At 43.6% G+C, this 27,855-nt stretch overlaps 2 protein-coding genes across 2 annotated transcripts in view; both read left to right on the forward strand.

The window, feature by feature from the left end:
* CFAP52 (cilia and flagella associated protein 52) overlaps window positions 1-10,378 on the forward strand; it is a 56,763-nt gene extending 46,385 nt beyond the window's left edge. Inside the window, exons 12-14 of the mRNA XM_010596610.3 lie at window positions 2,355-2,457; window positions 9,024-9,135; window positions 10,203-10,378. Coding sequence (XP_010594912.2) covers window positions 2,355-2,457; window positions 9,024-9,135; window positions 10,203-10,378 — 391 coding nt within the window. The remainder of the gene's footprint in view (window positions 1-2,354; window positions 2,458-9,023; window positions 9,136-10,202) is intronic.
* A 3,254-nt stretch (window positions 10,379-13,632) lies between these two features.
* USP43 (ubiquitin specific peptidase 43) overlaps window positions 13,633-27,855 on the forward strand; it is an 84,302-nt gene continuing 70,079 nt past the window's right edge. The window contains exon 1 of the mRNA XM_064270362.1: window positions 13,633-14,139. Coding sequence (XP_064126432.1) covers window positions 13,633-14,139 — 507 coding nt within the window. The remainder of the gene's footprint in view (window positions 14,140-27,855) is intronic.

Here is a 27,855-nt window from a genome sequence, read left to right on the forward strand (position 1 = left end):
TCTGAAGAATCAGCCATTGAAAACCCTGTGGAACGCAGTTCTACTCTGACACAAATGGGGTTGCCATAAGTTGCAATCAACTTGGCAGCAACGAGTTTTCACAGGATGCCCAAATCCAAGTCAACTAGACCGAAGCACGTAGACTTGATTGTAGGAGTGATTCAAGGATTTTCAAGGGTAAATTTTGAATTTTTGACAGTAAGCATTTTTGTTGTGTGCTTTTATTTTAGAATTGGACCCTGTTCCACCAACCCCTGCCCTGCACCCCTGTACCACTCCTAAGAATCATTGCCTCTGTATAACTGCATAATAGACTTGAATAAGTCAGAGTTGGAAGGAAGACGATATATACAGCAAAAGAATGTGAAATGTTCTTGTTGGAGACAAGAGAATGGGCAAGAAAGGCAAAGGCAGAGAGTTTTTTTCATTTAACACATTAAAAATAGAAACAAAAGTAAGCCTCTGTCTTCTAGCCTGGTGTGTCTCCAACTTCACTACGTGCACCAATCGCCTGGGGATCTTGTAGAAAGTAGACTTTGTTTCAATAGGCCAGGAGTGAGATTCTGCGTTTCTAACAAGCTCCTAAGTGATGCCTGTGGTGCTGATCCAAGGACCACTCTTATAGGAAGGTGTTAGCCTACAGTTGAACTTCCCACTGGGAAAAAACATGTAACTAGAAGGGCATGTCTACACTTATTTCGATGACTGGTTGTGACCATCTCAAATCCCTACAGCCTCCCTCTTGTTTAGCAGGAATCGTTGGCACCAAAATCTTTAAAAACCCTCAGCTATGTTTGAGCTCTTCCATAGCGAGAAGAAACTGTGAAGAAGGTGCGTTTTTAGCGACTAGAGCCTGGCCTGTGAGACGGTTACCCAGTACTATTGTCTATGGAAAAAGAAGCGATGTCTATATATCTCTTGGTGTAGTATCTACAGCAATGATTCTCAAATGATTATGGACATAAGACTCAACTGAGAAGCTGGTTAAAATGTAAATCTGTGGGCCTCATGCCAACGAACTGAAGCCAAGTCTTTACAGGAGGAGCCCAACAACACCCATTTTTCAAAAGCCCTCTCCACCCTCCTCCATTGCTAGTGAGAATGTAAACTGGTGCAGACATCGTGCTTTGCCTTGGTTTCTCAAAAAAGTTAAACATAGAATTACCATTAAAGAAAAACCCGCTGCTGTTGAGCCGATTTCGACTCATAGCTACTATATGATCCAGGAATTCCATTCCTAGGTATAGACCCAAAAGAATTGAAAGCAGGAACACAAACGAATACTTGTACAGTTCAGCACTCTCCGTAATAGCCAAAGGGTGGAAACAACCCAAATGTCCATCAACAGATAAATGGATAAACAAAATGTGGTACATACGTACAATGGAATATTACTCATCCCTAAAGAAAAATGAAGTCCCAAAACATGCTACAATATGGATAAAATAATTAGTCACAAAAGGACAAATATTCTATGAGTCCATTTGTATGAAATTTCTAGAATAGGCAAGTATATAGAGACCAAAGTTTATTAGTGGTTCCCAGGGATGAGCAAGAGGGAGGGGAAGAGGCGGACTTAGTGCTCAGGGGACACTGAGCTTCTGTTAAAGGTGGTAGAAAAATTTGGACACAGATAATGGTGATGGTTGAGCAACATGATAAACGATTAATGTCACTGAATCATACACATGGAGAATGTTGAGATGGCAAATGTTTTATTGCATATATATTTACCACAATGAAAAGAAAAGTGGGAGAAAAAAAAAAAAAGCCCTTCCCCACACTTAGTCAGTCCCTCAGCCTACAGGGACCTCTTCTTCCAAGTGGTGGCCTCGAGAATAAAATTATCTCGTGCGGGAGACAGCATGTTGGCTGTGAGGTCAGCCTCTCCTACTTCCTTCTAGTCAGAACCCAGGCTTCCTTGCTGAAACCTGTTCAGCATCAGAGCAGTACCCAGGCCTCCACTGACAGATGGATGGTGGCTATGCATCTATGTTGGCTGGGAATTAAACCCAGGTCTCCCACGTGGAAGGGGAGAATTCTACCACTGAGCCGCCAATGACCTCATAGTCTGAGTTAGGGGAATCCGTGCTGAGTTCTGTGCTTTGTGTTTAGAAATGGGCCCTGCCCACCATCTTCTGACAGCCGCCCTTAGGTGCAATGCCAGGTCACATAATGGAGTAGACAGAATAGCCAGAACTCTATTTTGAGAAAATACAAATGCCATTGTGCTCAGCAGTGTTTGCTGTTGGGGGTAGATAAACCAATCCAAGCTTGTGCCAAATCTAGTTTGAATAGTCAGTTTTCTGGGGAAGAGAAAGTCGACTTTCACAGCTTTAGAATCTGTTTTTCAGGCGTCTTAGGAGGAATCAGATGATCCTGGCCAATACCTTATTCCAGTGCGTTTGCTATCATCCTGAAGAGTTTCAGATCATTACCAGTGGGACAGACAGAAAGGTACGTACTCCCAGCAAGGCTCGAGATCCTTCTTGTACAAAAGCAAAGCAGTGAAGCACTGTGGCTGAGGGTGCAGCCTCCTGAGACGTGTCGCCAGTTCAAAGGATGGTTCTGCTGCTGAGCAGCTGTGTCACTTTGGAAATGCTGTGTACCCTTGTAGAGTCCCTGAGTGGTACAACCGGTTAATGTGCTTGGCTGCTAACTAAAATGTTGGAGGTTTGAGTCTACCCAGAGGTTCCTCAAAATAAAGGCCTGGTGATCTACTTCTAAAAAATCAGCCATCGAAAATCCTATGGAGCACACATTGGGTCTCTATGAGTTGGAACTGACTCAATGGCAACTATTTTTTCTTGGTTGTTGTTGATGTACCCTTCCAGTGCCTTAGCTTGCTCATCTGTAAAATGGGGATGATGATACCACTGACATTGTAGAGTTGCTGTGTGGATTAAAGCCATACATACATACATACATATATATATATATATATAAACCATTGCCGTTGAGTCGATTCCGACTCATAGCGACCCTGTAGGACAGAGTAGAACTGCCCCATAGGGTTTCCAAGGAGCACCTGATAGATCTGAACTGCCAGCCTTTGGATTAGCAGCCATACCTCTTAACTACTACACCACCAGGGTTTCCATAAGGGTTTCCATACATACATACATATATATAATGCTTATAGCAAGGGGCCTGGCGCATAGTAGGTACTCAACAAAAATCAGCTTTTATTATCAGGAAATTCCTGAGACTGAAACCAAACTGCTATGCCCAAGCCAGGTGTCACTTTGGTTAAATTCAAATTGAAAGATAATAGAGCTTCTCACCTCTGATCTCTCTAATTCATCAATGTATTAAAATCTCTTGCACTGAGAAGTCTATGCCCCTGGATGAAGATTGGTCCTTCTCTTTGAGGGAAGGTTTCCCCTTAGAGAGACGTAGAATGCTAAGAGGTCATCCACCTGACAGCCGTATGAGATCAGCCAGATCTCAGCCACATTACTTGCACATCCAATTAATGACTTTGGATTCCCCTACCAGGCGCTCCTTGGAAACCCTATGGAGTAGTTTTACTCTGTCCTATGGGGTTGCTATGAGTCAGAATCAACTCAACAGCAACAGGTTTAACTCAGACTACTTCCATGCAGAAGACCCAGGTTCAATTCCCAGCCAATGTACCTGATGCATCGCCGCCACCTACCCGTCAGTGATACTTGCCTGTAGCTGTGATAGTGAACAGGTGTCAGCAGAGCTTTCAGACTAAGACAGACTAGGAAGAAAGGCCTGGTGATTTATTTCTAAAAGTCAGTCAGTGAAAACCCTATGGGTCATAACTGTCTGATCTGCAACTGATCATGGGATGGTGCAGGATTGGGCCCCATTTCATTCTGTTATGCATGGGGTCACCATCGGTCGACTCAATGGCACCTAACAACAACAATTTGAACTATGAAATGACTTTCAGACAACTGAAAAATAATGTCTTAGTTATCTGCTGTCGGTTTTTTTAGGTGCTGTTGAGTTGGTTCTGACTCATAGCGACCCTATGTACAACAGAACAAAACACTGCCTGGTCCTGCCCCATGCTCACAATTGTTGTTATGCTTGAGCCCATTGTTGCAGCCACTGTGTCCATCTATCTTATTGGGGTCTTTCTTTTTTTTTCTTTGACCCTGTACTTTACCAAGCATGATGTCCTTCTCCAGGGACTGATCTCTCCTGACAGCACGTCCGAAGTATGTAAGATGTAGTCTTGCCATCCTTGCTTCTAAGGAGCATTCTGGTTGTACTTTGAATCTACGACAGATTTGTTCATTGTTCTGGCAGTCCATGGTATATTCAATATTCTTCACCAACACCACAATTCAAAGATATCAATTCTTCCTCGGTCTTACATGATGCAATTGAAAATACCATGGCTTAGATCAGGCGCACCTTGCTTTTCAACACCTTAAAGAGGCCTTTTGAAACAGATTTGCCCAATGCAATGCTTCGTTTGATTTCTTGACTGCTGGTTCCATGGGTGTTGATCGTGGATCCAAGGAAAATGAAATCCTTGACAACTTCAATCTTTTCTCTATTCATCATGATGTTGTTCGTTGGTCCAGTTGTGAGGATTTTTGTTTTCTTTATGTTGAGGTGTAATCCATACTGAAGGCTTGTCTTTGATCTTCATTAGTAAGTGCTTCAAGTCCTCTTCACTTTCAGCAAGCAAGGTTGTGTCATTTGCATTACACAGGTTGTTAATGAGTCTTCCTCCAATCCTGATGCCCCATTCTTCTTCATATAGTCCAGCTTCTCGGATTATTTGTTCAGCATACAGATTAAATAGGTATGGTGAAAGAATACAACCCAGACACACACCTTTCCTGACTTTAAACCAATCAGTATCCCCTTGTTCTGTTCAAACAACTGCCTCTTGATCTATGTAAAGGTTCCTCACGAGCACAATTAAGTGTTCTAGAATTGCTATTCTTCAGAATGTTATCCATGATTTGTTTTGATCCACACAGTCAAATGCCTTTGCATAGTCAATAAAACACAGGTAAACATCTTTCTGGTATTCGTTGCTTTCAGCCAGGATCTATCTGATATCAGCAATGATATCCCTGGTTCCACGTCCTCTTCTGAATCCAGCCTGAATTTCTGGCAGTTCCCTGTTGATAAACTGCTGCACCCTCTTTTGAATGATCTTCAACAAAATTTTACTTGCATGAGATATTGTTCAATAATTTGTGCATTCAATTGGATCACCTTTCTTGGGAATATGGATCTCTTCCAGTCGGTTGGCCAGGCATCTGTCTTCCAAATTTCTTGGCATAGATGAGTGAGCACCTCCAGCGCTGCATCCGTTTGTTGAAGCATCTCAACTGATATGCTGTCAATTCCTGGAGCCTTGTTTTTCACCAATGCCTTCAGAGCAGCTCGGACTTCTTCCTTCAGTACCATTGGTTCCTGATCATATGCCACCTCTTGAAATGGTTGAATGGCGACTAATTCTTTTGGGTACAATGACTCTGTATTCCTTCCATCTTCTTTTGATGTTTCCTGCGTCGTTTAGTATTTTCCCCATAGAATCTTTCACAATTGCAACTTGAGGCTTGAATCTTGTCTTCAGTTCTTTCAGCTTGAGAAATGCCGAGCGAGTTCTTCCCTTTTGGTTTTCCATCTCCAGCTCTTTGCACGTGTCATTATAATACTTTACTTTGTCTTCTTGAGCTGCCCTTTGAAATCTCCTGTTTAGTTCTTTTACTTCATCATTTCTTCCTTTTGCTTTAGCTATTTGACTTTCAAGAGCAAGTTTCAAAGTTTCTTCTGACATCCATCTTGGTCTTTTCTTTCTTTCCTGTCTTTTTAATGATCTCTTGCTTTCTTCATGTATGATGTCCTTGATGTGATTCCATAGCTCGTCTGGTCTTTGGTCACTAGTGTTCAACGCATCAAATCTTTCTTCAGATGGTCTCTAAATTCAGGTGGGATTTACTCGAGGTCGTACTTTGGCTCTCGTGGACTTATTCTAATTTTCTTCAGTTTCAACTTGAAATTGCATATGAGCAATTGATGGTCTGTTCCACAGTTGGCCCCTGGCCTTGTTCTGACTAATGATATTGAGCTTTTTTCCCTCATTACTTTCTACAGATGTTGTTGATTTAATTATCTAGTGCTGCTACAACAGAAATACCACAAGGGGGTGGCATTAACAAACAAATTTGTTTTTTCATAGTTAGGAGGCTAGAAGTCAGAATTTAGGGTGCTGGCTCTAGGGGAAGGCTTTCTCTCTCTCTGTGGACTCTGGAGGAAGATCTTTGTCTCTTTGAGCTTTGCTCCTGGGCAATCTGCGTGTGGCTTGGCATCTTTCTTCCCCCATCTCTCCTCTGCTCACTTGTTTATTAATCTTTTATATCTCAAAAGAGATTGACTCAAGATACACCCTACACTAATCCTGCCTCATTAACATAACAAAGACGACCTATTCCCAAATGGGATTATAACCACAAGCATAAAGGTTAGGATTTACAACACGTATTTTGGGGAGGACATAATTCAATCCATAACAAATAGGTTGCATTTTATCTTCTCACCAGCTGTAGAGAAGGTTGATGATTTTAAAAGTATAAAAGGTGGCTTCTGAACATAGATTCCTCCCCTTCTAACTATCACCATCCAGTTAGAATCTGGGAGTGGGCCTTTTTCCTTCTGAAGTTTCTCAGGTGATTACAATGCCAACCCAGATTGGGAAACACCTGTCCAAAAATACTTTGTCATCAAAACCCAAGAAATGCTACCTGGCCCAAGCTAGGATTTTCCCTACAGTGACAGAATCATGGTGGGGGGAGGGGTGGTGAGGGGGCCGGCGGGGTGGGCAGGGAGGTCTGCCACATTTCTAGTCTCTAATGATTGGCCATGTTGGCCTCTTTGTGTCTCACCAGTGCAAGCTGACTTATACCTGCCCGTGCAAGCTGACTCATACCTGCCCAGCCTTCAACCCCATGGCTGAGTTGTGGTCTACTAGGCCCCTGCTTGGACTGGGGGTGGAATGGGTATTAGGGAATCAATCATGATATCACTATAAATGCTATGATGGATGTATGGCGCATCAAATCTCTAAATTAGTGTGATGTTTGCCATATTCTAGATTCCCGTTTATGAGACACGACCTTCATGAACGGTCTATTCTCCTCTTACTGGAATTTAGAACTTTCACCAGGACATTCAGTCTGTAGTCTGGAATAAATCGGTAAACCTAGCATTATTCTAAGTGCTGGGGATATGACAATGTCCCTGTTCTTGTGGAGCTTGCTTACTTTATTTATTTCCTCATTTATTTTGGGTGGGAGGGGACAGATTTGGACAATACACATGTAGATGGATAAATGAGTGAACAATGAGTAATAAATGAACAAGATGATATGGATGGTGAAAAGGCTAAAAAGGAAACAGCAGTCGCTGTTGAGTCAAAGTTGACTCATGGCTCCCCAGTGTGTGTCAGAGTAGAACAGTGCTCCGCAGAGTTTTCAGTGGCTGATTTTTAAGTAGATCACAAGGCCTTTCTTCCAAGGTGCCTCTGGGTAGACTCAAACTTCCAACCTTTTGGTTAGCAGCCAAGTGCATTAAGAGTTTGTATCACCTGGGAACTCCAAAAAGGAAAGAGAACAAGTTATATGTGCACTGGCTGAGTGGGGGGAAGCTCCTTTAGCTAGCATGGTCAGGGGTGAAAGCCTCCTTTAAGGAGGTGACATTTGACTGAGGCCTTAGATCCAAGGGAAGAGCATCCCAGACAGAGGAAGCTGGAGAAAGACTGAGCCCCTGATAGGGTTACCGAGGAAAGCGTGGCTTTGACTTCCTTGCCATGGAAGGCAGGTAGTCAAGCCCCAGCTACTTCTGTGGGTGTGACTCCTCAGAAGCATGGATTTTGGTATGTTCTCATATACTTCTTTGTGTTTCTACCATGAAAACAGAACTTTTTATTAAAGCAACTTAAGCATCAGTAGAAATTATAAAGAAAAAATACTTTAAGTGGGATACCCAGTTTGTAGCTAGGCTCAGAGGAGCACAGTTTCTAAGCACAAGGGCTGGAACACAGCATGTTTCCACCAACATGAAGCAAAGATAAGTGGGGTAATACATGCCCAACACTCCTGATTCCTGGTCAACCTGCTCTTCATTTAGAAAGAAGTTTTATTTTTGAGTAGGCTGTATATTCACAAGTTTCAAAGTTCAGCAACAGTATATTCAGAGAAAGAGTTCTTTCCATTCGGCCCTTCTCCCAGCCTCCCTATCCTAGTTTCCCTCCTGGGGAGGGGTCCAATGTTATCACTGTCTTTAAACCCCACCCTGCTGAATGCTTTATTGCTTCAAGGAAGAGGAAAGAGTTGAACTAAGGGTGGGGTGAGGAAAAGGAAGGAGTCCCTGGGGGGTGCAAATGGCGAGCATTCTTGGCTGCTGACCCAAAGGCTGGCCCCCAGAGGCACCTTGAAGAAAGGCCTGGCTATCTACTTCTGAAAAATCAGCCATTAGAAACTCTGTGGAGCACAGTTCTGCTCGGACACATGCAGGGTCGCCATGAGTCAGACAGACTTGATGGCATCGGTGGTGGTGATGGAGGAAGAGGGAGAATCCAGCCACAGTGGGAAGGTGACTTGGTAAGGCCCTGCCTCCTGAAACTCTCCAGACCGCTCATTCCCCAATCAGAAGGAAGGAAATGCTTTGTCCTGGCTCTGTTTCAGAACAAAAGCTGGAACCCCGGGTGCCTTTGCTGTTTTCTTTCTTTTACAGCTTGCTTCAGACTCAATCTGCTTAGTCTTATCAAAAGCACTTTCTGCCCCAATCCAGGTTTATCAGCATATCAACATCTCTTGAAATAGAATGCAAAATATTAAACAAACACAAAAATAGGGTAATGGTTTCTCCTCCCCCTGCCTTTGCCTATTTATAATTTCAGCCCATCTCACCCCTCAGTGTATTTTTACTACCTTCTATATAAAGTCAAGCCATCTTCTGGGAACCTGTGCGTGGACCATCCCACTGAGCTGAATCCTGCCTAATGCTTCTTTCCTGAATTCCAGATTGCTTACTGGGAAGTATTTGATGGGTCGGTAATCAGAGAGCTGGAAGGTTCCTTGTCTGGGTCAATAAATGGGATGGATATCACAGTGGAAGGAGTGCATTTTGTTACAGGTTAGTCTTGGGATCAGAAAAAAACGTCAAGCTTGGCTTCCTTAGATGGGAACATGGGAATCTCAGGTGGGAGACAAGTCGAAGAGACCACAAAAGGGTCTAAAGGGCAACCTGGTTAGACTCGGACTTGAACACTGCAGCTAACATGGCTGGAAAAGAAAAATCCAAAAGTTGCCTTTCAAAGACGGGAATGTTTGCACAGGAACATTAGGGACACACAAAAAGATCAGCCTTCCATTGTGGGCTTACTTTTCTTTGGTGGCCACTGATGATAAAAATGGAACTTTAAATGGCCTGGTCTATTCAGATGCCTTCCTATTTTATTTCCTGCCAAAGCCTTAAATGTGAGTCTTTTTATTCACTTTTATTATGGAATGACACTATGCCCTCCACCAAAATAAATGAATAAATCAGCATTTCAAGGGGGCATTTATCACAAAACATGCCTGTTGGAACAATATCAACGTTGTTTCTTGCCAGGCATTTTGATCCTCTAAGATATTAAGAAGTAAATGCTCCAAATGAGTTAAAGCTTCACAAATATATTAACTTAAAGCTATAAAACTAGACAGAGTGTCATTCCAGTTAGGCACACAGTTGTATATGCTTACCTGTACACTTCTAGAAAGAGACCCTGGTGGCACAATGGCCAAATGCTCGGCTGGAACCACGAGGTCGACAGTTCGAACCCTCCAGGCCACGAGGGAGAAAAGACCTAGGGAACCCTGTGGGGCAGCTCTGCTCTGTCATATAGGGTGCGTATGCGTTGCAATCGACTCTACGGCATACAACGACAACAACACTTGGAGAAAAAAGACTGAAAGGAACTAAACCAAGAATGTTGTTTATGGTTTTTCTGGGTGGTGAGTTTAAGGGTGATTTTACCCTCTTTGTATTTTTTTCCTCCCAAATTTACTACAACAGGCATAGATTTTTATAATCAGGGGAAAGTGTTCGTCTAAACACGAAGAATGTTTAGAAAACAATCCAGTTATTTGAAATCAGGGCTGTTTCTCTCCATCCAGGCACTACTGCCGCATTGTTAGATAACTGTTTGTCTTTTTCAGGTGGAAATGACCACCTGGTGAAAGTCTGGGATTATAACGAGGGTGAAGTGACTCATGTTGGAGTGGGACATAGTGGCAACATCACACGCATCCGGATAAGCCCAGGCAACCAGTACATTGTCAGCGTAAGTGGCGACGGAGCCATCCTGAGGTGGAAGTACCCCTATGCCTCATGAAGCAGCCTGGACCACCTGGAGCCACCGCCTCACCCAGTTGTGTTGAAGGCTGAGCTTAGGTCACTCCAAGACTGGTCTGGATTTCTCATGCCTGTGTTTTTGTTCCTTAGCCCAACTATCGTACGTCTAATTTTCTCCTTTCCCTTGTAGAATGCATTTCACATTCATAAATTTTATATTAAAATTGAAATGTGCTCAAGAATGGTATATCTAGACTAATTAAAAAAGCGTTTTTTTCTATTGTGACTAAATCCCAGTTGTTTGTTCCCTGTCATCAGCTCTTTTCTGTGGAAAAGCCCCAGCCCTTCCCCGGATAGCATTTCTGTTACCCCCTAAAATTAAGGCGGGCTGAATTTACATTCTTAATCATCACTTCAGTAGTCAAGCTGCATGGGGCAAGACTTGGGTTTGAATCCAGATCTCGGGTAGATTTCTTAACTCTCTGAGCCTCAGTTATTCTTTTGTAAAGTGAGAATAAATTCTTGCTCAAAAGGTTATTGTGAGAATTTAGTGATACAATGTATTAAAGCCACCACTTGTCTGTCAGTTTGTCATACTGTGATGTTGCTATGGTGCTGGAAGCTATGCCACCAGTATTTCAAATACCAGCAGGATTACCCATGGTGAACAGCTTTCAGTAGAACTTCCAGACTAAGACATAGGAAGAAAGGCCTGGAGATCTACTTCGAAAAATTAGCCAGTGAAAACTCTGTGGATCACAGAGTGTTGTCCGAGACTTCAACTCACTTACTTGGGACACGTCATCAGGAGGGATGGGTCACTGGAGGAGGACATCATGTTTGGTAAAGTGGAGGGCAAACGAAGACAAGGGAAACCCTCAATGAGATGGATTGACACCATGGCCACAACAAGGGACTCAAGGATGCCAGTGGTCACAAAGACTGCAGGACTGGGCAATGTTTCATTCTGTTACACACAAGGTCAGCATGAGTCAGGAGCTAACTAAATGGTAACTAACAAAAACAAGAACAACAATAATGTGTTAAAAGCAGCAGTGGAATTCCTGGCACAGAGTATAGACTGAAATGTGAATTATTCTGTGTTGGCAAGTTAAATGTGTTTGTTATTGTCTTAGTTCTCTGGTTGTTGCTATAACAGAAATACCACAGGTGGATGGATTTAACAAACAAATTTATTCTCTGACAATCTAGGAGGCTAGAAGTCTGAATTCAGGACGCCAGCTCCTGGGGAATTCTTTCTCTCTATGTCAGTTCTGGGGGAAAGTCCTTGTCATCAACCTTCCCCTGGTCTAGGAGCTTCTCAGCACAGAGACCCCAGGTCCAAAGGACACGCTTAGCTCCAGACACCTCTTTCTTGGTGCCATGAGCTCCCCAACTCACTGCTCACCTTTTTCTCCTTTTATCTCTTGTAAAATAAAGTGATGCAGGCCACACCCCAAGGAAACTCCTCTTACATCCCATCAGGGCTGTGACCTGAGTAAGGGTGTTGCATCCCACCCTAATGCTCTTTAACATAACCTAATCATGCCTCGCTTACCACAGGCAGAGATTAGGATTCACAACACAGAGGATAACTCCATCAGGTTACAAAATGAAAGACAACCACACAATACTGGGAATCATGGCCTAGCCAAGCTGACACAATTTTAGGGGGACACAATTCAATCTATGACAGTTAGGAATCTTGGGGTGACTACCAAAGATGGAATTTCAGAGATGTTTTGTTGGGGACGGTCATAAAATCTTTCTTCCATGCTTACTACCAGAGAGGTGATGGAAGGGACCGTTTTTTTCCAGACAGGGTAATTGAAGGCAGTTTTCCAGAAACACCTCAGGACTCCACTCACAATCTTTTGTTCTAAGAATATTTTTTAACGAGTACTTCTTTTTTTTTTGCATCAGGAAAACTGCCGCTATCCTATTTGAAATACCAAGAAGGATATTTAATAAAGGATGCTCGCTTATTAAATAACAAGCAACATTTCAGGGCGTTGATGTAATATGCATCCTGGTGATCTCTTTTTAAGCGAAAAAGTGATGAGAAATTCATTTTGCAAGACCTTGCCTGATTAATTATAAACCTGACAGAGGATGATGTGAGCAGAGGCCCCGGAGTTACCCAGGGAATCAAGGGCCGGGCAAGGCCAAACTCATTCTGATACGATGACGACTCAGCAAGGATTTCGTGTTAAGGAGTGAACAGGAAAGCGCGTAGGGGGCGCGCCTGAGAGCCGGAAAACTTCCTGGTGAGCTAATACCGAGGTTGTGGGAAGGGCCTGCGCGGGGCAGTTCGCAGCACCGGGCTCCAGTTCCGCTTTCGTGCTCAGCCGGGAGCTGAGCTCCTGCACTCTAAGTTAAACCTCCCTGAGCCCGTTTCTCCACCAATTAGAACGAGGACGATCAAGTCTCACTTGGAAGTTTTAGGGACAATGACTGATTTGGTCTGTACTTCCAAAAACAAACCACAGCCACCCGGGTGATTCTTCAGTGGGTAACACGCGGTTCCCAGGTCTGATCCCAGGAGGGCGCGGCAGAGCGAAGGCTCTTTTCCAAGGGGGCAGCGTGCCCGCACACACCTGAGTCTGCGGAGGAACTAGCAGTCGCTGAAACGTTCCCCACCCTTCGCAGCTGTGCGCCTCTCTCACTGCTCCTGAGGCCGCCCTTTTAAGACCATCTCCCCTTTTCCTTCATTCACCTGGACGTAATTTCAAGAAGCCTACAAATAGCCCTGGCTTTGCGATTTACTAGGGGCTTTCAAGTTTATCATTCTTCCGTGGTAGGGGAGGAGCCCTGGAGGCGCAGTGGTTAAGAGCTAGCTGCTAAGCAAAAGGTCTGCAGTTCGAATCCACCAACCGCTCCTTGGAAACCCTATGGAGCAGCTGTACTCTGTCCTATAGGATCTCTATGAGTCGTAGTCGGCTCCACGGCAACGGGTTTGGTTTTTTTTTTTTTCCCCCCCCGTTTATGGTGGCGGAGAAACCGAGGCAGAGGTTAAACCCAGGTTCGCTGGCTTCTCAGAGGTAAGGAAGTGTTGGGACCGTGACAGCAGCGACTCGCAGTAGGGTGGCCGGGCACAGCCCGGGGCTGGCCTTGGGGCCGGATTCCCCGAGGGGCGGAGCAGCCCTGCCCTTAGCTCCACCCCCTCCCGCTCCCGCACACCTGGCCCGCAGGTAGCCGGCGCCCCGGCCCCTCTCCGAGTCTGTAAGAGCTTGTTAGCCGCTCGCCCGCTTCGGGCCCGTGGGCTCTGCGCGGGGAGCCGCGCCGGCGGGAGCCATGGACCCCGACCCGGGAGCGGAACTGGCCGGCCCGGGGGATGCGAGCGCACAGGGGCCGCCCCTGCCCCGCCGCCGCAGCTCCCTACGCCGCCTGCTCAGCCGCTTCCTGCTGGCTCTGGGCAGCCGCGCCCGCCCGGGGGCTTCGCCGCTCCGGCCCGGATCCTGCAACGGCGAAGGCGAAGGGGGCTTTGCCCACGCCCGGGTCCCGGCTCCGTCCGCGCCCGGGAGCCCCGGGGAGGAGCGCCAGCCCAGACCCCAGCCCCAGCTCCCCGCTGGCGACGGGGCGCGGCCCCCAGGCGCGCAGGGGCTGAAGAACCACGGCAACACCTGTTTCATGAACGCCGTGGTGCAGTGCCTCAGCAACACCGACCTGCTGGCCGAGTTCCTGGCGCTGGGACGCTACCGGGCAGCGCCGGGCCGCGCCGAGGTCACCGAGCAGCTGGCGGCGCTGGTGCGCGCGCTCTGGACGCGCGAATACACGCCCCAACTTTCCGCCGAGTTCAAGGTAGGCAGCGTGCGGCCACAGCCCCGAGCCGGCCCTTCTGGTTTCGCTTTTTGAGAAGTGCATGTTCAGAGAAGGGTTTTCTTGGGCCTTCTTCAGATGGCAAGGACCAGCTCAGCCTCGCTTACCGCCTTTGTCTTGAGTTAGTTTGATGTTTTGTCACTTGCCTGTATTTTCTTTGTGAATTAATTTCTCCCAGGTATTTTGAGCGGCGGCGCGGTGGGGAGGTCCGAGAGGGGGCTCTGAGTTTATCTAACAAATAGATTTGTTGAAGCGTCGAAGGCCTATGGGCCAGACAGTGTTGTAATGCTAGTGACGGAGCTTCCGGTCTGCAGGGGTGGGGAGCGGGGAGTCGGACATGGAAGGCCTGGGAGGAAGGAGGTGGGTTGAGACCCTAGTGATGAGAAGCACGGAGCCAGGCCAAGATCAGGGAGTAATCCAGGAGAGGCAACAGTACAGGCCAGGAAAGCTGAGTACTGGAAGCAGGAAAGAAAACTCCTGTCTCTGGAGCTAAGGGGGATAAGGAGGGAGGTGGGGGTGGCTGGAGCAAGTACGGTCATGGAGGCGATGGTAAGGAGTTCGAATTTTATTCTAAGTCCAGTGGAAGCTGAGAACCCACTGTGGGCCAGGCACTGTATTGAGTGCCCAGGAGAGGCAGTGGTGCGCCATTTTGGAGATGACATCCTTTGGCCTGATGCCCTACTATGTGTTAGCATGGGGTTGCATCCAGTGACCCCAGGATCACGTCGACCTGCTGCGGATGCTGCAGGGAGGAGGCTTTGTGAATTGTACTACGTCACCCAGGGTAAAACACAGCGTTTGAGTCTGTTTGGAGTAGAGTTCATGATAATGGATGCCCATGGCTGGCTTCCTGCTGGAAAACCACAGCCCGGGCAGAGAGCAGAAGCTGCCCACAGACCAGTGCTTGTTGCTCTTTGGGGGAGGGGGGAACCTGTCAGTGTTCATTCCACAGGCATTAGGGCTCTTGAGTTTCAGCCTGAGAAAGCAACCCTTGTGACCCAGAAGGAGGCCAGCCCCCACCTTCCTCTCTCCTATGTCTTTAGCGAAGTAGTGTTCTGAGTAGTCAGTGGATCATCAAGCAAATGTCATTAATGCCTCTTTTGGATAACATTTTATTTTATTTTTTTAGTGCGAGAGACAATATAGTGGTTATAGCTGGAATCCTAGAGCCCTCCTTAGCTTTGTGATCTTGAGGAAGTTACTAAACTTGGCCAGGCCTCAACTTCCCTCATCTGCAAAATTGGGTCATAATGAATGAGTTGTATATGTACAGCACTTAGAACAGTGCCTGGTCCACAGGAAGTGTTTGTTATTGTCACTATGAATATACTTTCTCACCTGCAGAAACCTGGAGGAGGGAGGGAGGTATTCCTTGTGTTGCTTTTTTCTTGCCAGATGCAGTCCCATCCAATTACTGCCTTGATGGGAGAGGCTGGAGTACCTTGAAAAAAAAGTTCCAGGTTATGACCCTTGGTGACTCACCAGGGTTTCTTATCTTCTGCTCTCAAGTCCCTGAGGCCTGGAAGCTCCCTTCAAACCTTGGGGAATTAAGTGTAACTTAGTAGTTAACCTTTTTTTTTTTTTTAGTAGTTAACATGTTAATGAGGGTGACCTAACCTGGAGTTTCCTGGGGCTTTGGAGTAGCCAGTCCTGGAGGATTCCACAATCCAGGTTTTTAAAAACCTTTCCTATTGAAATCTAGGTGGGTTCTTCATATTTTACAGATGAGGAAACATTAATTTCATTCAACAAATATTTATGGGGTGTCCAGACACTGTGCCCAGAGCATGGAATACTGATGAGTGATAAGTAGAAAACCAGATCCTGGGGCTGCTCTCCGGGAATTTACAATGTAGTGGGAGAGACACCACACCCAAAACCCATTGCCTTAGAGTCCATTTTGACTTCATAGCGACCCTATAGGACAGAGTAGAACTGCCCCATAGTGTTTCCAAGGCTGTAAGTCCTTATGGAAGCAGACTGCCACATCTTTCTCCTGCAGAGTGGCTGGTGGGTTTGAACTTCCAACCTTTTGGTTAGCATCCAAGCACTTAAGCACTGTGCCACCAGGACTCCTCGTGGGAGAGATGAATATTAATTAAATGATCACACAGGCACACGGTGACAATGCTGGAAAGGGAAAACACATGGCACTATGGCCGGAGGGGAGCCCTGGTGGTGCAGCGGTTTGGAACTCAGCTGCTAACCAAAAGTTTGGCAGCTGGAATCTACCAGGGGCTCCTTGGAAGCACTATGGGGCAGTTCTGCTCTGTCCTATAGGGTCGATATGAGTTGGAATCGACTCGTAGGCAATGGGTTATAGCTGGAGGGCCAGTGAGTTGAATTTTAGAGAACGAGGGGTCAGCTAAGAGCCCTTTAGGGAGGCTAGGAGACGTGAATCCATGAAAGCCAATGGGACAGGTTGTATAAGGTCTGATAGCACATATTAAGGAGTTGGTCTTTAAGACAGATTGTTAGCTTCAGACAAAGGAAGGAAGGAAACTGAGGAGGGGCCTGCATCCCAGAGTAAGTTAAGGAGTGGGTTTTCCGTGCTCTCCCTTCCGGAGCCACCTACGACGACAATTTGTTTTAACAGCAGATGAATAAATACGGAAAGGAACTCCTGTCCTCGTTATTGTCTGTAGTGCCTGGCTTTCCTGATGATGTAATTGAATATGTGTATTCTAAGAGTCTGAGAGTACTAAATGTGGAAAAAAAAAAAAGACCTGTGATTCCATCTAGAGATAACCATTGTGAACACATTGATGTTATAAGCATATGCAAACCATTGGAATTCTAGGTTTTGTTCTGCCTTTTTCATTTAAGTCTTTCCTTGAGACTTTATTAAAAAGCCAGGCCCTTTCTGCTAGCACCTGACAGAATTAATCATTTGCCACCCCGGGACTGTGTACATACATACACACACAGACATATAAACCTACATACACACATATGCATGTATACATACAGATACATATGTAGTCATTAAAAATATCCTTTAAAACTTAATATTTGTATAATATTTCACTAAATTAATCAGAATTAACTAATTAATTATGGAGACATTTACATACTATCAATTTTCCAGTTCTCATGCTGCAGTGAGATCATGGCCCTCAGCTCTGATTATTTTCGTAAGCTTAATTCCTAGAGATAGCGTTCGTGGTGAAAGCAGAGGTATGACTACTTTATTACTTCCTTTTTATTTATTAGTTCAACTTTATCGAGGTATAAATTATAAACAGTAAAATGAACCCATTGTAATTGTAGAATTCAGTGAGGTTTGACAAATGTGTATTACCTATACGTGTAATCGCCACCACAGTTTTAAGTATTTTTTTACTTTTTGTATCACCTTTATTGGATATAGTCATTTTTAGGACTCATATTGATAAACTTCTTTCCAAAAAAAATTATGTCAAGTTTCAGAATGATATGTCTTTTCCTGGGCATTGGAATATTCTTCTTTTTTATTAATTTATCAAAGAAAAGAAAATATAACATTTTATCTCTTTGATTAGGAGAAAAGTAGAGGATTTTTTCCTGTTTGCTTGGAAAGTTTGCTTTGGGGAACTTCCTGTTGGTGTCATTTATCGATGCATTCTGCCTGGGTCATGATGTCCTTTTTACTTGTTTTTCTGAGTTCTCATCCCTTGTTGTATTTGCCGTAAATAATTTCCCCAAATTGTCTCCCTCCTCCTCCTACCCCGATATCGGCAGTTTCAGACTTATTTATAGCAAACCTTTGGATAAAGTTTCTATTTTGTGTACTTCTAGTCTCTCTGTGGTTATATTAGGGATTTCAGCCATCTGGAGTTTATCTCGGCTTATGTGCAGTGAGGATCACTTTCAGACCTGCAGCCAGAAGTATTCCTCAAGAGGTACTAGAAGCATTTTTGGAAAAACAATGACGCTTTCTTCATCAGTCTTGTGCTTTGGAAATTCTGGACAAAACAGTAAGACTTGACATGTAAATAGCCTAAAAAGCATTAAACAGAAAGAAAATTGCTAAATAGTTATAGAAATCCATATTTTATAATTATTGCTGTCACTGACGGGGTTAGATACCAGATAAGACATCAGAAGCAATAGCTATTTGGAATACATAAAAATTAGATTCCATTCATAAAAGTTCAGAAATATGAAATAATTAGGAATAATTTTAATAAGAAATATATAAAAAATTTTGTCTTTGGGAGAGAAAATAACACATGGTAGAGTCGTACCATGTTGCAGGATAAACCAAAACACCAATGCCATCGAGTCGATTCCGACTCATAGCGACCCTATAGGACAGAAATACCAAATATTGCTGGTCATCCCTCCAAAATTAGTATTCAGCTCTAATACAGTTCTAGTCACATTTCAATAGACTGTCTATGGAATGTCTTCAGTAGGAATAAATAGGTTAATTTATTTAAAAAAAAAAAAAAATCCTGGGAAATGTTGCCAGGTACTGTTATAACTGGAAAAAGACCAATAAAAAACAACATTCACTGTAACAAAAAAAAAAAAAGGAACGTACAAATAAAAACAATCACCCATGATCCCATCCTCTGATAACCATTTGTTAATATTTTGGCATCTATTTTCTGGTCTTTTATCTTTCTTTCTATAAATATGTATAAAACAATCCCAAATACATATCTTTGCACTCTTTGTATTTTTTTTTAACAGGATCATTTGTTTTCTTTCCCCATCAGTGTTTCTTCAAACGTAAGTTTTAGGGTCACCTCATGGAAACCCTGGTGGCGTCGTGGTTAAGTGATACGGCTGCTAACCAAAGGGTCGGCAGTTGGAATCCGCCAGGCTCTCCTTGGAAACTCTATGGAGCAGTTCTACTCTGTCCTATAGGGTCGCTATGAGTCGGAATCGACTCGACGGCACTGGGTTCGGTTTTTTTTGGTTACTATGGGCATGCTGTTAAGTTTTCCCCCAAATAACTTTGCTACATGGAGATGTGTACCCCATCAGTTGCCATGGATTCAACTCTGATTCATGGTGACCTCATGCGTGAGAGACAACTGTGCTCCATAGGGATTTCCACGGCTGAGTTTTCAGGAGTAGATTACAGCCAGGCCCTTTCTGCTAGCACCTGACAGAATTAATCATTTGCCACCCCGGGACTGTGTACATACATACACACACGGACATATAAACCTACATACACACATATGCATGTATACATACAGATACATATATATATACATATACGTATATAGTTGTGTGCTGTTGAGTCAATTCCAGCTCATAGCAAGCCTGTATGTCAGAGTAGAACTGCCCCATAGGGTTTCCTAGGAGCCCTGGTGGTAGAGTGGTTAAGAGCTTGGCCGCTAATCAAAAGGTTGGCAGTTCGAATCCACCAGACATTCCTTGGCAACCCTATGGAGCAGTTCTACTCTGTCCTTTAGGGTCACTATGAGTCAGAATTGACTTGACGGCAATGGGTTAATCTTTACAGAAGCAGACTGTCACGTCTTTCTCCAGTGGAATGGCTGGTGGATTTGAACCAGGGCTTTGAACCTCTTCTGCCCAGTATAGTCATGGCCAATGAAGAGAAACCCTAATGGACTCGATTTTTTAAAATGTGGGTGAACCACAAGAGTACCTGAAACAGGAAAAATTACAGGTTAAGGCCTTGCTAGGAACTTAATCTACCTCTTAGAAAACAACGGCAGCGTGCTCATTGCATAGCAACCAATCCTCTTGACTGGCAGAGTCAGAAACAGCGGTGCCTGGCTCAAAGACTGTGGCGGACTGTGGCACTTTGAATGTGTGTTGCTTTCTACAGTCCCGGCAATAATGCAATCTCCCACATCAGTCTCCTGAAAGTGCTCACTATGCCACTTTCCAATCTACCATTCCAGGGCTTTGGAATCTCGTTGTAGTTTTGATTTGCATTTTTCTAATGGCTAATGATTTTGAGCATTTCCTCATGTATCTGTTAGCTACCTGAATGTCTTCTTTAGTGAAGTGTCTGTTCATATCTTTTGCCCATTTTTTTAACTGGGTTATTTGTCTTTTTGTAGTTGAGTTTTTGCAGTATCATGTAGATTTTAGAGATCAGGCACTGATCGGAAATGTCATGCTAAAAACTTTTTCCCAGCCTGTAGGTAATTTTTTTACTCTTGGTGAAGTCTTTGGATGAGCATAGGTGTTTGATTTTTAGGAGATCCCAGTTATCTAGTTTTTCTTCTGCATTCTTAAAAATGTTTTGTATACTGTTTATGCCATGTATTAGGGCTCCTAACGTTGTCCCTATTTTTTCTTCCATGATCTTTATCGTTTTAGATTTTATATTTAGGTCTTTGATCCATTTTGAGTTTATTTTTTGCATGGTGTGAAGTATGGGTCTTGTTTCATTTTTCTGGAGATGTATATCCAGTTATGCCAGCACCATTTGTTAAAAAGAGTGCCTTTTCCCCATTTAACTGCTTTGGAGCCTTTGTCAAAGATCAACTGCTCATATGTAGGTAGATTTGTGTCTGGATTCTCAATTCTGTTCCATTGGTCTATGTATCTGTTGTACCAGTACCAGGCTGTTCTGGCTACTGTGGCGGTATAATAGGCTCTTATAAAATCAGGTAGAGTGAGGCCTCCCACTTTGTTCTTCTTTTTCAGGAATGCCTTACTTATCCGGGGCCTCTTTCCCTTCCATATGAAGTTGGTGATTTGTTTTACCATTTCATTAAAAAATGTCGTTGGAATTTGGATCATAATTGCATTAAATGTATAGATATGGCTTTTGGTAGAATAGACATTTTTATAATGTTAAGTCTTCCCATCCATGAGCAAGGTATGTTTTTCCACTTACGTAGGTCTCTTGTTTTCTTGCAGAAGTGTTTTGTAGTTTTCTTTGTATAGGTCTTTTACATCTCTGGTATGATTTATTCCTAAGTATTTTATCTTCTTGGGGGCTAGTGTAAATGGTATAGATTTGGTGGTTTCCTCTTCGATATTCTTTTTGTTGGTGTAGAGGAATATAACTGATTTTTGTATGTTTATCTTGTATCCCGATACTCTGCTGAACTCTTCCATTGGTTTCAGTAGTTTTCTTGAGGATTCTTTAGGGTTTTCTGTGTATAAGACCATGTCATCTGCAAATAGAGATACTTTTACTTCTTTCTTACCAATCTGGATGCCCTTTATTTCTTTATCTAGCCTAAGTGCTCTGGCTAGGACCTCCAGCACAATGTTGAATAAGAGTGGTGATAAAGGGCATCCTTGTCTGGTTCCTGATCTCAAGGGGAATGTTTCAGGCTGTCTCCATTTAGGATGATGTTGGCTATTGGCTTTGCATAAGTGCCCTTTATTATGTTGAGGAATTTTCCTTCTATTCCTATTTTGCTGAGAGTTTTTATCATGAATGGGTGTTGAACATTGTGAAATGCCTTTCTTGTCTTTTATTTTATTTATATGATGTATTACATTAATTGTTTTTCTAATGTTGAACCATCCCTGCATACCTGGCATGAATCCCAGTTGGTCATGGTGAATTATTTTTTCGATATGTTGTTGAATTCTATTGGCTAGAATTTTGTTGAGGATTTTTGCATCTAAGTTCATGAAGGTTATAGGTCTATAATTTTCTTTTTTTGTGATGTCTTTACCTGGTTTTGGTATCAGGGATATGGTGGCTTCATAGCATGAGTTTGGGACTATTCCATCCTTTGCTAAGCTCTGAAATACCTTTAGTAGTAGTGGTGTTGTCTTCCCTGAAAGTTTGGTAGAACTCTGCAGTGAAGCCGTCCGGGCCGGAACTTTTTTTTGTTGGGAGTTTTTTTTTTTTTTTATTACCTTTTCAATCTCTTCTTTTGTTTTGAGTCTATTTAGTTGTTCTACCTCTGTTTGTGTTCGTTTAGGAAGGTAGTGTGTTTCTAGGAATTCATCCATTTCTTCTAGGTTTTCAAATTTGTTAGAGTACAATTTTTCATAGTAATCTGATGTAATTCTTTTAATTTCAGTTGGGTCTGTTGTAATATCACCCACCTCATTTCCTATTCGGGTTATGTGCTTCCTCTCCTGTTTTTCTTTTGTCAGTTTGACGAATGGTTTATCAGTTTTGTTGATTTTTTCAAAGAGCCAGGTTTTGGTCTTGTTAATTCTTTAGATGGTTTTTCTGTTTTCTATTTCATTTAGTTCAGCTCTAATTTTTATTATTTGTTTTCTTCTGGTGCCCGAGGGTTTCTTTTGTTGCTCTCTTTCTATTTGTTCAAGTTGTAGGGATAATTCTTTGGTTTTGGCCCTTTCTTCATTTTGGATGTGTGCATTTATTGATACAAATTGACCTCTGAGCGCTGCTTTCTCGGTGTCCCAAAGATTCTGATAGGAAATGTTTTCGTTCTCATTGGATTCTATGAATTTCTTTATTCCATCCTTAATGTCTTCCTTCCATAATCCAGTCTTTTTTGAGGAGGGTATTGTTCAGTTTCGAAGTGTTTGATTTCTTTTCCCTGCTTTTTCTGTTATTGATTTCCATTTTCGTGGCCTTATAGTCAGAGAAGATGCTTTGTAATATTTCAGTGTTTTGGATTCTGCTAAGGATTGCTTTATGACCTAACGTGTGGTCTGTTCTAGAGAATGTTCCATGTGCACTAGAAAAGAAAGTATACTTGGCTGCTGTTGGGTGGAGTGTTCTGTATATGTCTATGAGGTCAAGTTGGTTTATTGTGGCATTTGGATCTCCCGTGTCTTTATTGAGCTTCTTTCTGGATGTCCTGTCTTTCACTGAAAGTGGCATGTTGAAGGCTCCTACTATTATTGTGGAGCTGTCTATCTCACTTTTCAACGCTGATAGAGTTTGTTTTATGTATCTTACAGCCCTGTCATTGGGTGCATAAATATTTAATATGGTTGTATCTTTTTGGTATATTGTCCATTTAATCATTATATAGTGTGCTTCCTTATCCTTAGTGATGGATTTAACTTTGAAGTCTATTTTGTCAGAAATTCATATTGCCACTCCTCCTCTTTTTTGATTGTTGTTTGCTTGATATATTTTTTTCTATCCTTTGAGCTTTAGTTTGTTTGTGTCTCCAAGTCTAAGGTGTGTCTCTTGTAGGCAACATAGAGATGGATCTTGTTTTTTAATCCATTCTGCCACTCTCTGTCTGTTTGTTGGTGCATTTAGTCTTTATACATGCAGTGTAATTATGGATTGGTTTGAATTTAGTGCTGTCATTTTGATGTCTTTTTTTGTGTGTTGTTGACAGTTTCTTTTTCCCACTTAATTTTATGTGCTGAGTAGATTATATATTGTCGTTTCCTCGTATTTGTTGTTGTTGATTTTGTTTCTGCTAAGTCTCTATTTTTTTCTTGTATTTTATTTTGATGTGTAGGATAGTTTGTCTCCTTTGTGGTCACCTTATTATTTACCCCTATTTTTCTAAATTTAAACCTAACTTTTATTTCTTTGTATCACTTTGTCTTCCTCTCCATATGGAAGATCTGTGACTACATTTCTTAGTCACTCTTTATTGTTTTAATGTTGTCTTTTACATAATAACATCACTGTTTCCGTTTTGAGTATTTTTTTAATCGTGATTTATTTTTGTGATTTCCCTGCCTGGGTTGACTTCTGATTGCTCTGTCTAGTGTTCTAGTCTTGGATTGTTGCCTGATATTATTGATTTTCTAACCGAAGAACTTCCCTTAGTATTTCTTGTAGTTTTGGTTTGGTTTTTACGAATTCCCTAAACTTCTGTTTATCCGGGAATGTCCTAATTTCACCTTCATATTTGAGAGACAGTTTTGCTGGATATAAGATTCTTTGCTGGCAGTTTTTTTCCTTCAGTTCTTTTTATAAGTCATCCCATTGCCTTCTTGCCTGCTTGGTTTCTGCCGAGTAGTCCAAGCTTATTCTTATTGACTCCCCTTTATAGGTGACTTTTTGTTTGTCCCTAGCCGCTCTTAAAATTCTCTCTTTATCTTTGGTTTTGGCAAGTTTGATTATAATGTTTCTTGGTGACTTTCTTTTAACACCTACCTTATGTGGAGTTCCACGAGCTTCTTGTATAGATATCTTCTCATCTTTCACGATATCAGGGAGGTTTTCTGCCAACAAATCTTCAACAATTCCCTCTGTTTTTTCTGTTGCCCCTCTCTGTTCTGGTACTCCAATCACTCGTAGGTTATTTCTCTTAATAGAGTCCCACATGATTCTTAAGTTTTCTTCATTTTGTTTAATTCTTTTATGTGATTTTTCGTCAAATATGTTAGTGCCAAGTACTTTATCTTCAAGTTCACAAATTCTGCCTTCTACTTGCTTAATTCTGCTCCTCTGACTTTCTATTGAGTTGTCTACTTATGTAATTTTACTGTTAAACTTCTGAATTTCTGATTGCTGTCTGTGGATTTTCCCAGCTTATTAAATGTTTCCTTATGTTCCTGAATAATATTTTTAATTTCTTCAACTTCTTTATCTATGTGTTCCTTGGCTTGTTCTGTGTATTGCCTCATTTCCTTCCTGATGTCTTGAAGGGTTTTGTATATTAATCTTTTGTATTCTTCCTCTGGTAATTCTAGGAAAGCATTTTCATCTAAAATATCCCTGGATTCTTTGACTTGAGAGCTTGTTGAGATGATCATGGTCTGTTTATTTATGTGGCTTGATATTGACTGTTGTCTTGAGCCATCTACAAGTTATTGTATTAGTTTATTTTATGTTTGCTTACTGTGTCGTAGCTTCTTGCTTTGTTTTGTTTTGGTGTGCCCATATAGGTTGCTTGAATGAGCTAGCTTGATTATTTTCACCTTTGGAGCTCTGACATCCTGTTCCCAGATGGCTAGAGCTGTTATCAGGTATATCAGTGTAGGAGTCCATTCACTTTTCTTGTATGAATTCAGCTCAGGTGTCCAGGCAGCTGATCATCAAGTGTGTAGCACAGGCTCTGTTCTACAGTCTTAGAGGGGCAGGGGTGATTGGTGTAGGTACCGGTATCTGGTTGTAGCAGGGGGTCTCACTCTGAACAAGGCAGGGTGCTGAAAATCATCCCCTGTGTGTCTCTGAAGACAGTGTGTCCCTGTTCCCTAGAGCGTACAGCTGGGTGGGTTCTGCAGAGGGACCGTGGGCACCCATTATTTTCGGTTGTAAGGACTGGGAGGTACCAGTTAACCTTGGACCCCTGTCATGGGTGGCTGGGTGACTTGAGTGGAGTTACCAGTCCTTAGGCCCCTGATATGGGTAGGTGAGGACCCTGATTAATACGCAAAGCAATGTCAAATATCAAACACCCAACTCTCCAGCACAAAGCTGAAATGGTTGGAGTCTGCCAACAAGGGCCTATTCTCCTGAAACAGGCCCACTCAGCTCCATGCAGAGGGAAAAGGTACTCAAAGTTCATGGGCTGTTTATGCCTGGACAGGAGCCGCTTCTATCCTGAGCTCCCCCAGTTATGGAGCTGACAAATTATCTTTTCCCCCAATTGCAAATTTTTTATTCCTCCAAGGTCAGGAGAATGGCTTTAGGCGCTCAACAGTGCCTATCTCAGGCCCAGGGAATTCAGGCGCCAGAGCTGGCTTGGGGGGGAGGGGTGCGGTAAAATGTATGCAAGTACTTAGTGTTTTTTTTTGTGTGTGTGTGTGCATTAAGCGAAAGTTTACAAATCAGGTCAGTCTCTCATACGAAAATTTACATATACCTTGCTATACACTCCTTAATTGCTCTCCCTCTGATGAGATAGCGTAGTACTTCCCTCCCCTCTTTCTCCTCGTGCAAGTACATAGTGTTTGCCGAGAGTGCCATTCTCCTCAGGTTCCGGAGGTGTGAGTAGGGTGTGTGGCTGGCTGCTCCTCCCTGAGGAAACTGCGGCCGAACGCTAGTACCAGCTCGCCGCCACCGCTTAGGGAATGGTGCCTGAGGGCTCCCTGCGAATCAGGCCCAGTAACTCCTCTCCGCTTCTGAACCGTCTCTTTCTCCCCCTGCCCCTCAGTTCATTTCTAAGCTGGCCTTTGATGTTCAGGGCTCCTAGCTTGTCATAAATATACTCATTTCACTTGTTTTTTCAGGTCTTTGTTGTAACAGGGTTTGCCAGAAGTGTCTGTCTCTTCGGCCATCTTGTCTCCGCCTCCTGAAATAAACTTTTAAAATGCTGAGATATACACAGAAAATGACAAAGTTGTTATACAATTTAACAGAAGGACAGCACAGAGGGACGAGGGAATGTGGTTTCTTGAGGGCAGGGAGTCTCGTCTGACTTGGTCACGGTTGTGTCCCCAGCGTCTGACTTGGTCACGGTTGTGTCCCCAGCGTCTGACTTGGTCACGGTTGTGTCCCCAGCGTCTGACTTGGTCACGGTTGTGTCCCCAGCGTCTGACTTGGTCACGGTTGTGTCCCCAGCGTCTGACTTGGTCACGGTTGTGTCCCCAGCGTCTGACTTGGTCACGGTTGTGTCCCCAGCGTCTGACTTGGTCACGGTTGTGTCCCCAGCGTCTGACTTGGTCACGGTTGTGTCCCCAGCGTCTGACTTGGTCACGGTTGTGTCCCCAGCGTCTGACTTGGTCACGGTTGTGTCCCCAGCGTCTGACTTGGTCACGGTTGTGTCCCCAGCGTCTGACTTGGTCACGGTTGTGTCCCCAGCCCCTGGAACAGAACAGCATGGTCGTTGTTGTTCGTTGCTGTGGAGTCAGTTTCAGTTCACGGGCCTCTCGTGTGTGCAGAGCAGAACTGCCCTACGGAGTTTTCAAGGCTGTGAGCTTTCAGAAGCAAATTGCCAGGCCTGTGTTCCGAGGAGCCCCTGGGTCATTTCAAACTGCCAGCCTTTTGGCTAGCAGTCGAGCGCTTAACTGTTTGCACCACCCAGGGACTCCTGTAGCACATGGTTGGTACTCAGTAACTAATAACTATTTATTAAAGGAAGGAAGGGCTGGCTCAGTTGTTTCAAATCTGACCACAGGAAGAGAAGTTTGATTGTGTCTCTTAAATTTCATGCGTATTAGAAAGTGTCAGTAAGGAAGCTACATTGGTCATATTTAAGGAGGAAGTTTTCATTAGACCCACGGTTGAGAGTCGGGTGCTCACAAAGAAGAGAGAGTTGAAGCTGTGGGAGTGAGTGGAATCACTGAGGGAGAGAGCAGGGCAGGAAGGCTGGGGAACACTTATTTACCTGTGGGGTAGAGACAGCGTGGGAATGGACAGATGGAAGGATGGCAAGGGGGTGCAGGGCCCCAGAGATGAAAGGATGGGCACTTCAGGACGCACAGGACAGTCAACAATATCAAGATACTCAACCTAGAAAACACCGGGTTTTCAAAAGGACAGGACATATGTTAGTAGTCTTTTCGGAGAAGAAGGTGTACCTTTTCTTATGTAGGGAGTACTTGAGTGTGCAAATGATTAATGCACTCAGCTGCTGACCGAAAAGAAAACCCTGATGGCGTAGGTGTGGTGTGGCTACAGCTGCTAACCAAAAGATTGCACCAGGTGCTCCTTGGAAACCCTGTGGGGCAGTTCTACTCTGTCCTACAGGGCTGCTATGAGTCAGAATCGGCTCAATGGCAACGGGTTTGGTTTTGAATTTACTGACCAAAAACCTAAAGGTGCCTCGGAAGGAAGGCCTAGTGATCTACTTTTGAAAAACCAGCTATTGGAAACGCTGTGGAGCATAGGTCTACTCTGACACAGGTGGAGTCACTATGAGTTGTAATTGACTCCATGGCAACTAGTTCTGGTTCTCCTATTCAGGGAACCCTTGTACCATT

Source organism: Loxodonta africana, chromosome 18 (assembly GCF_030014295.1).
Source record: "Loxodonta africana isolate mLoxAfr1 chromosome 18, mLoxAfr1.hap2, whole genome shotgun sequence".
Lineage (NCBI taxonomy): Eukaryota > Metazoa > Chordata > Mammalia > Proboscidea > Elephantidae > Loxodonta > Loxodonta africana.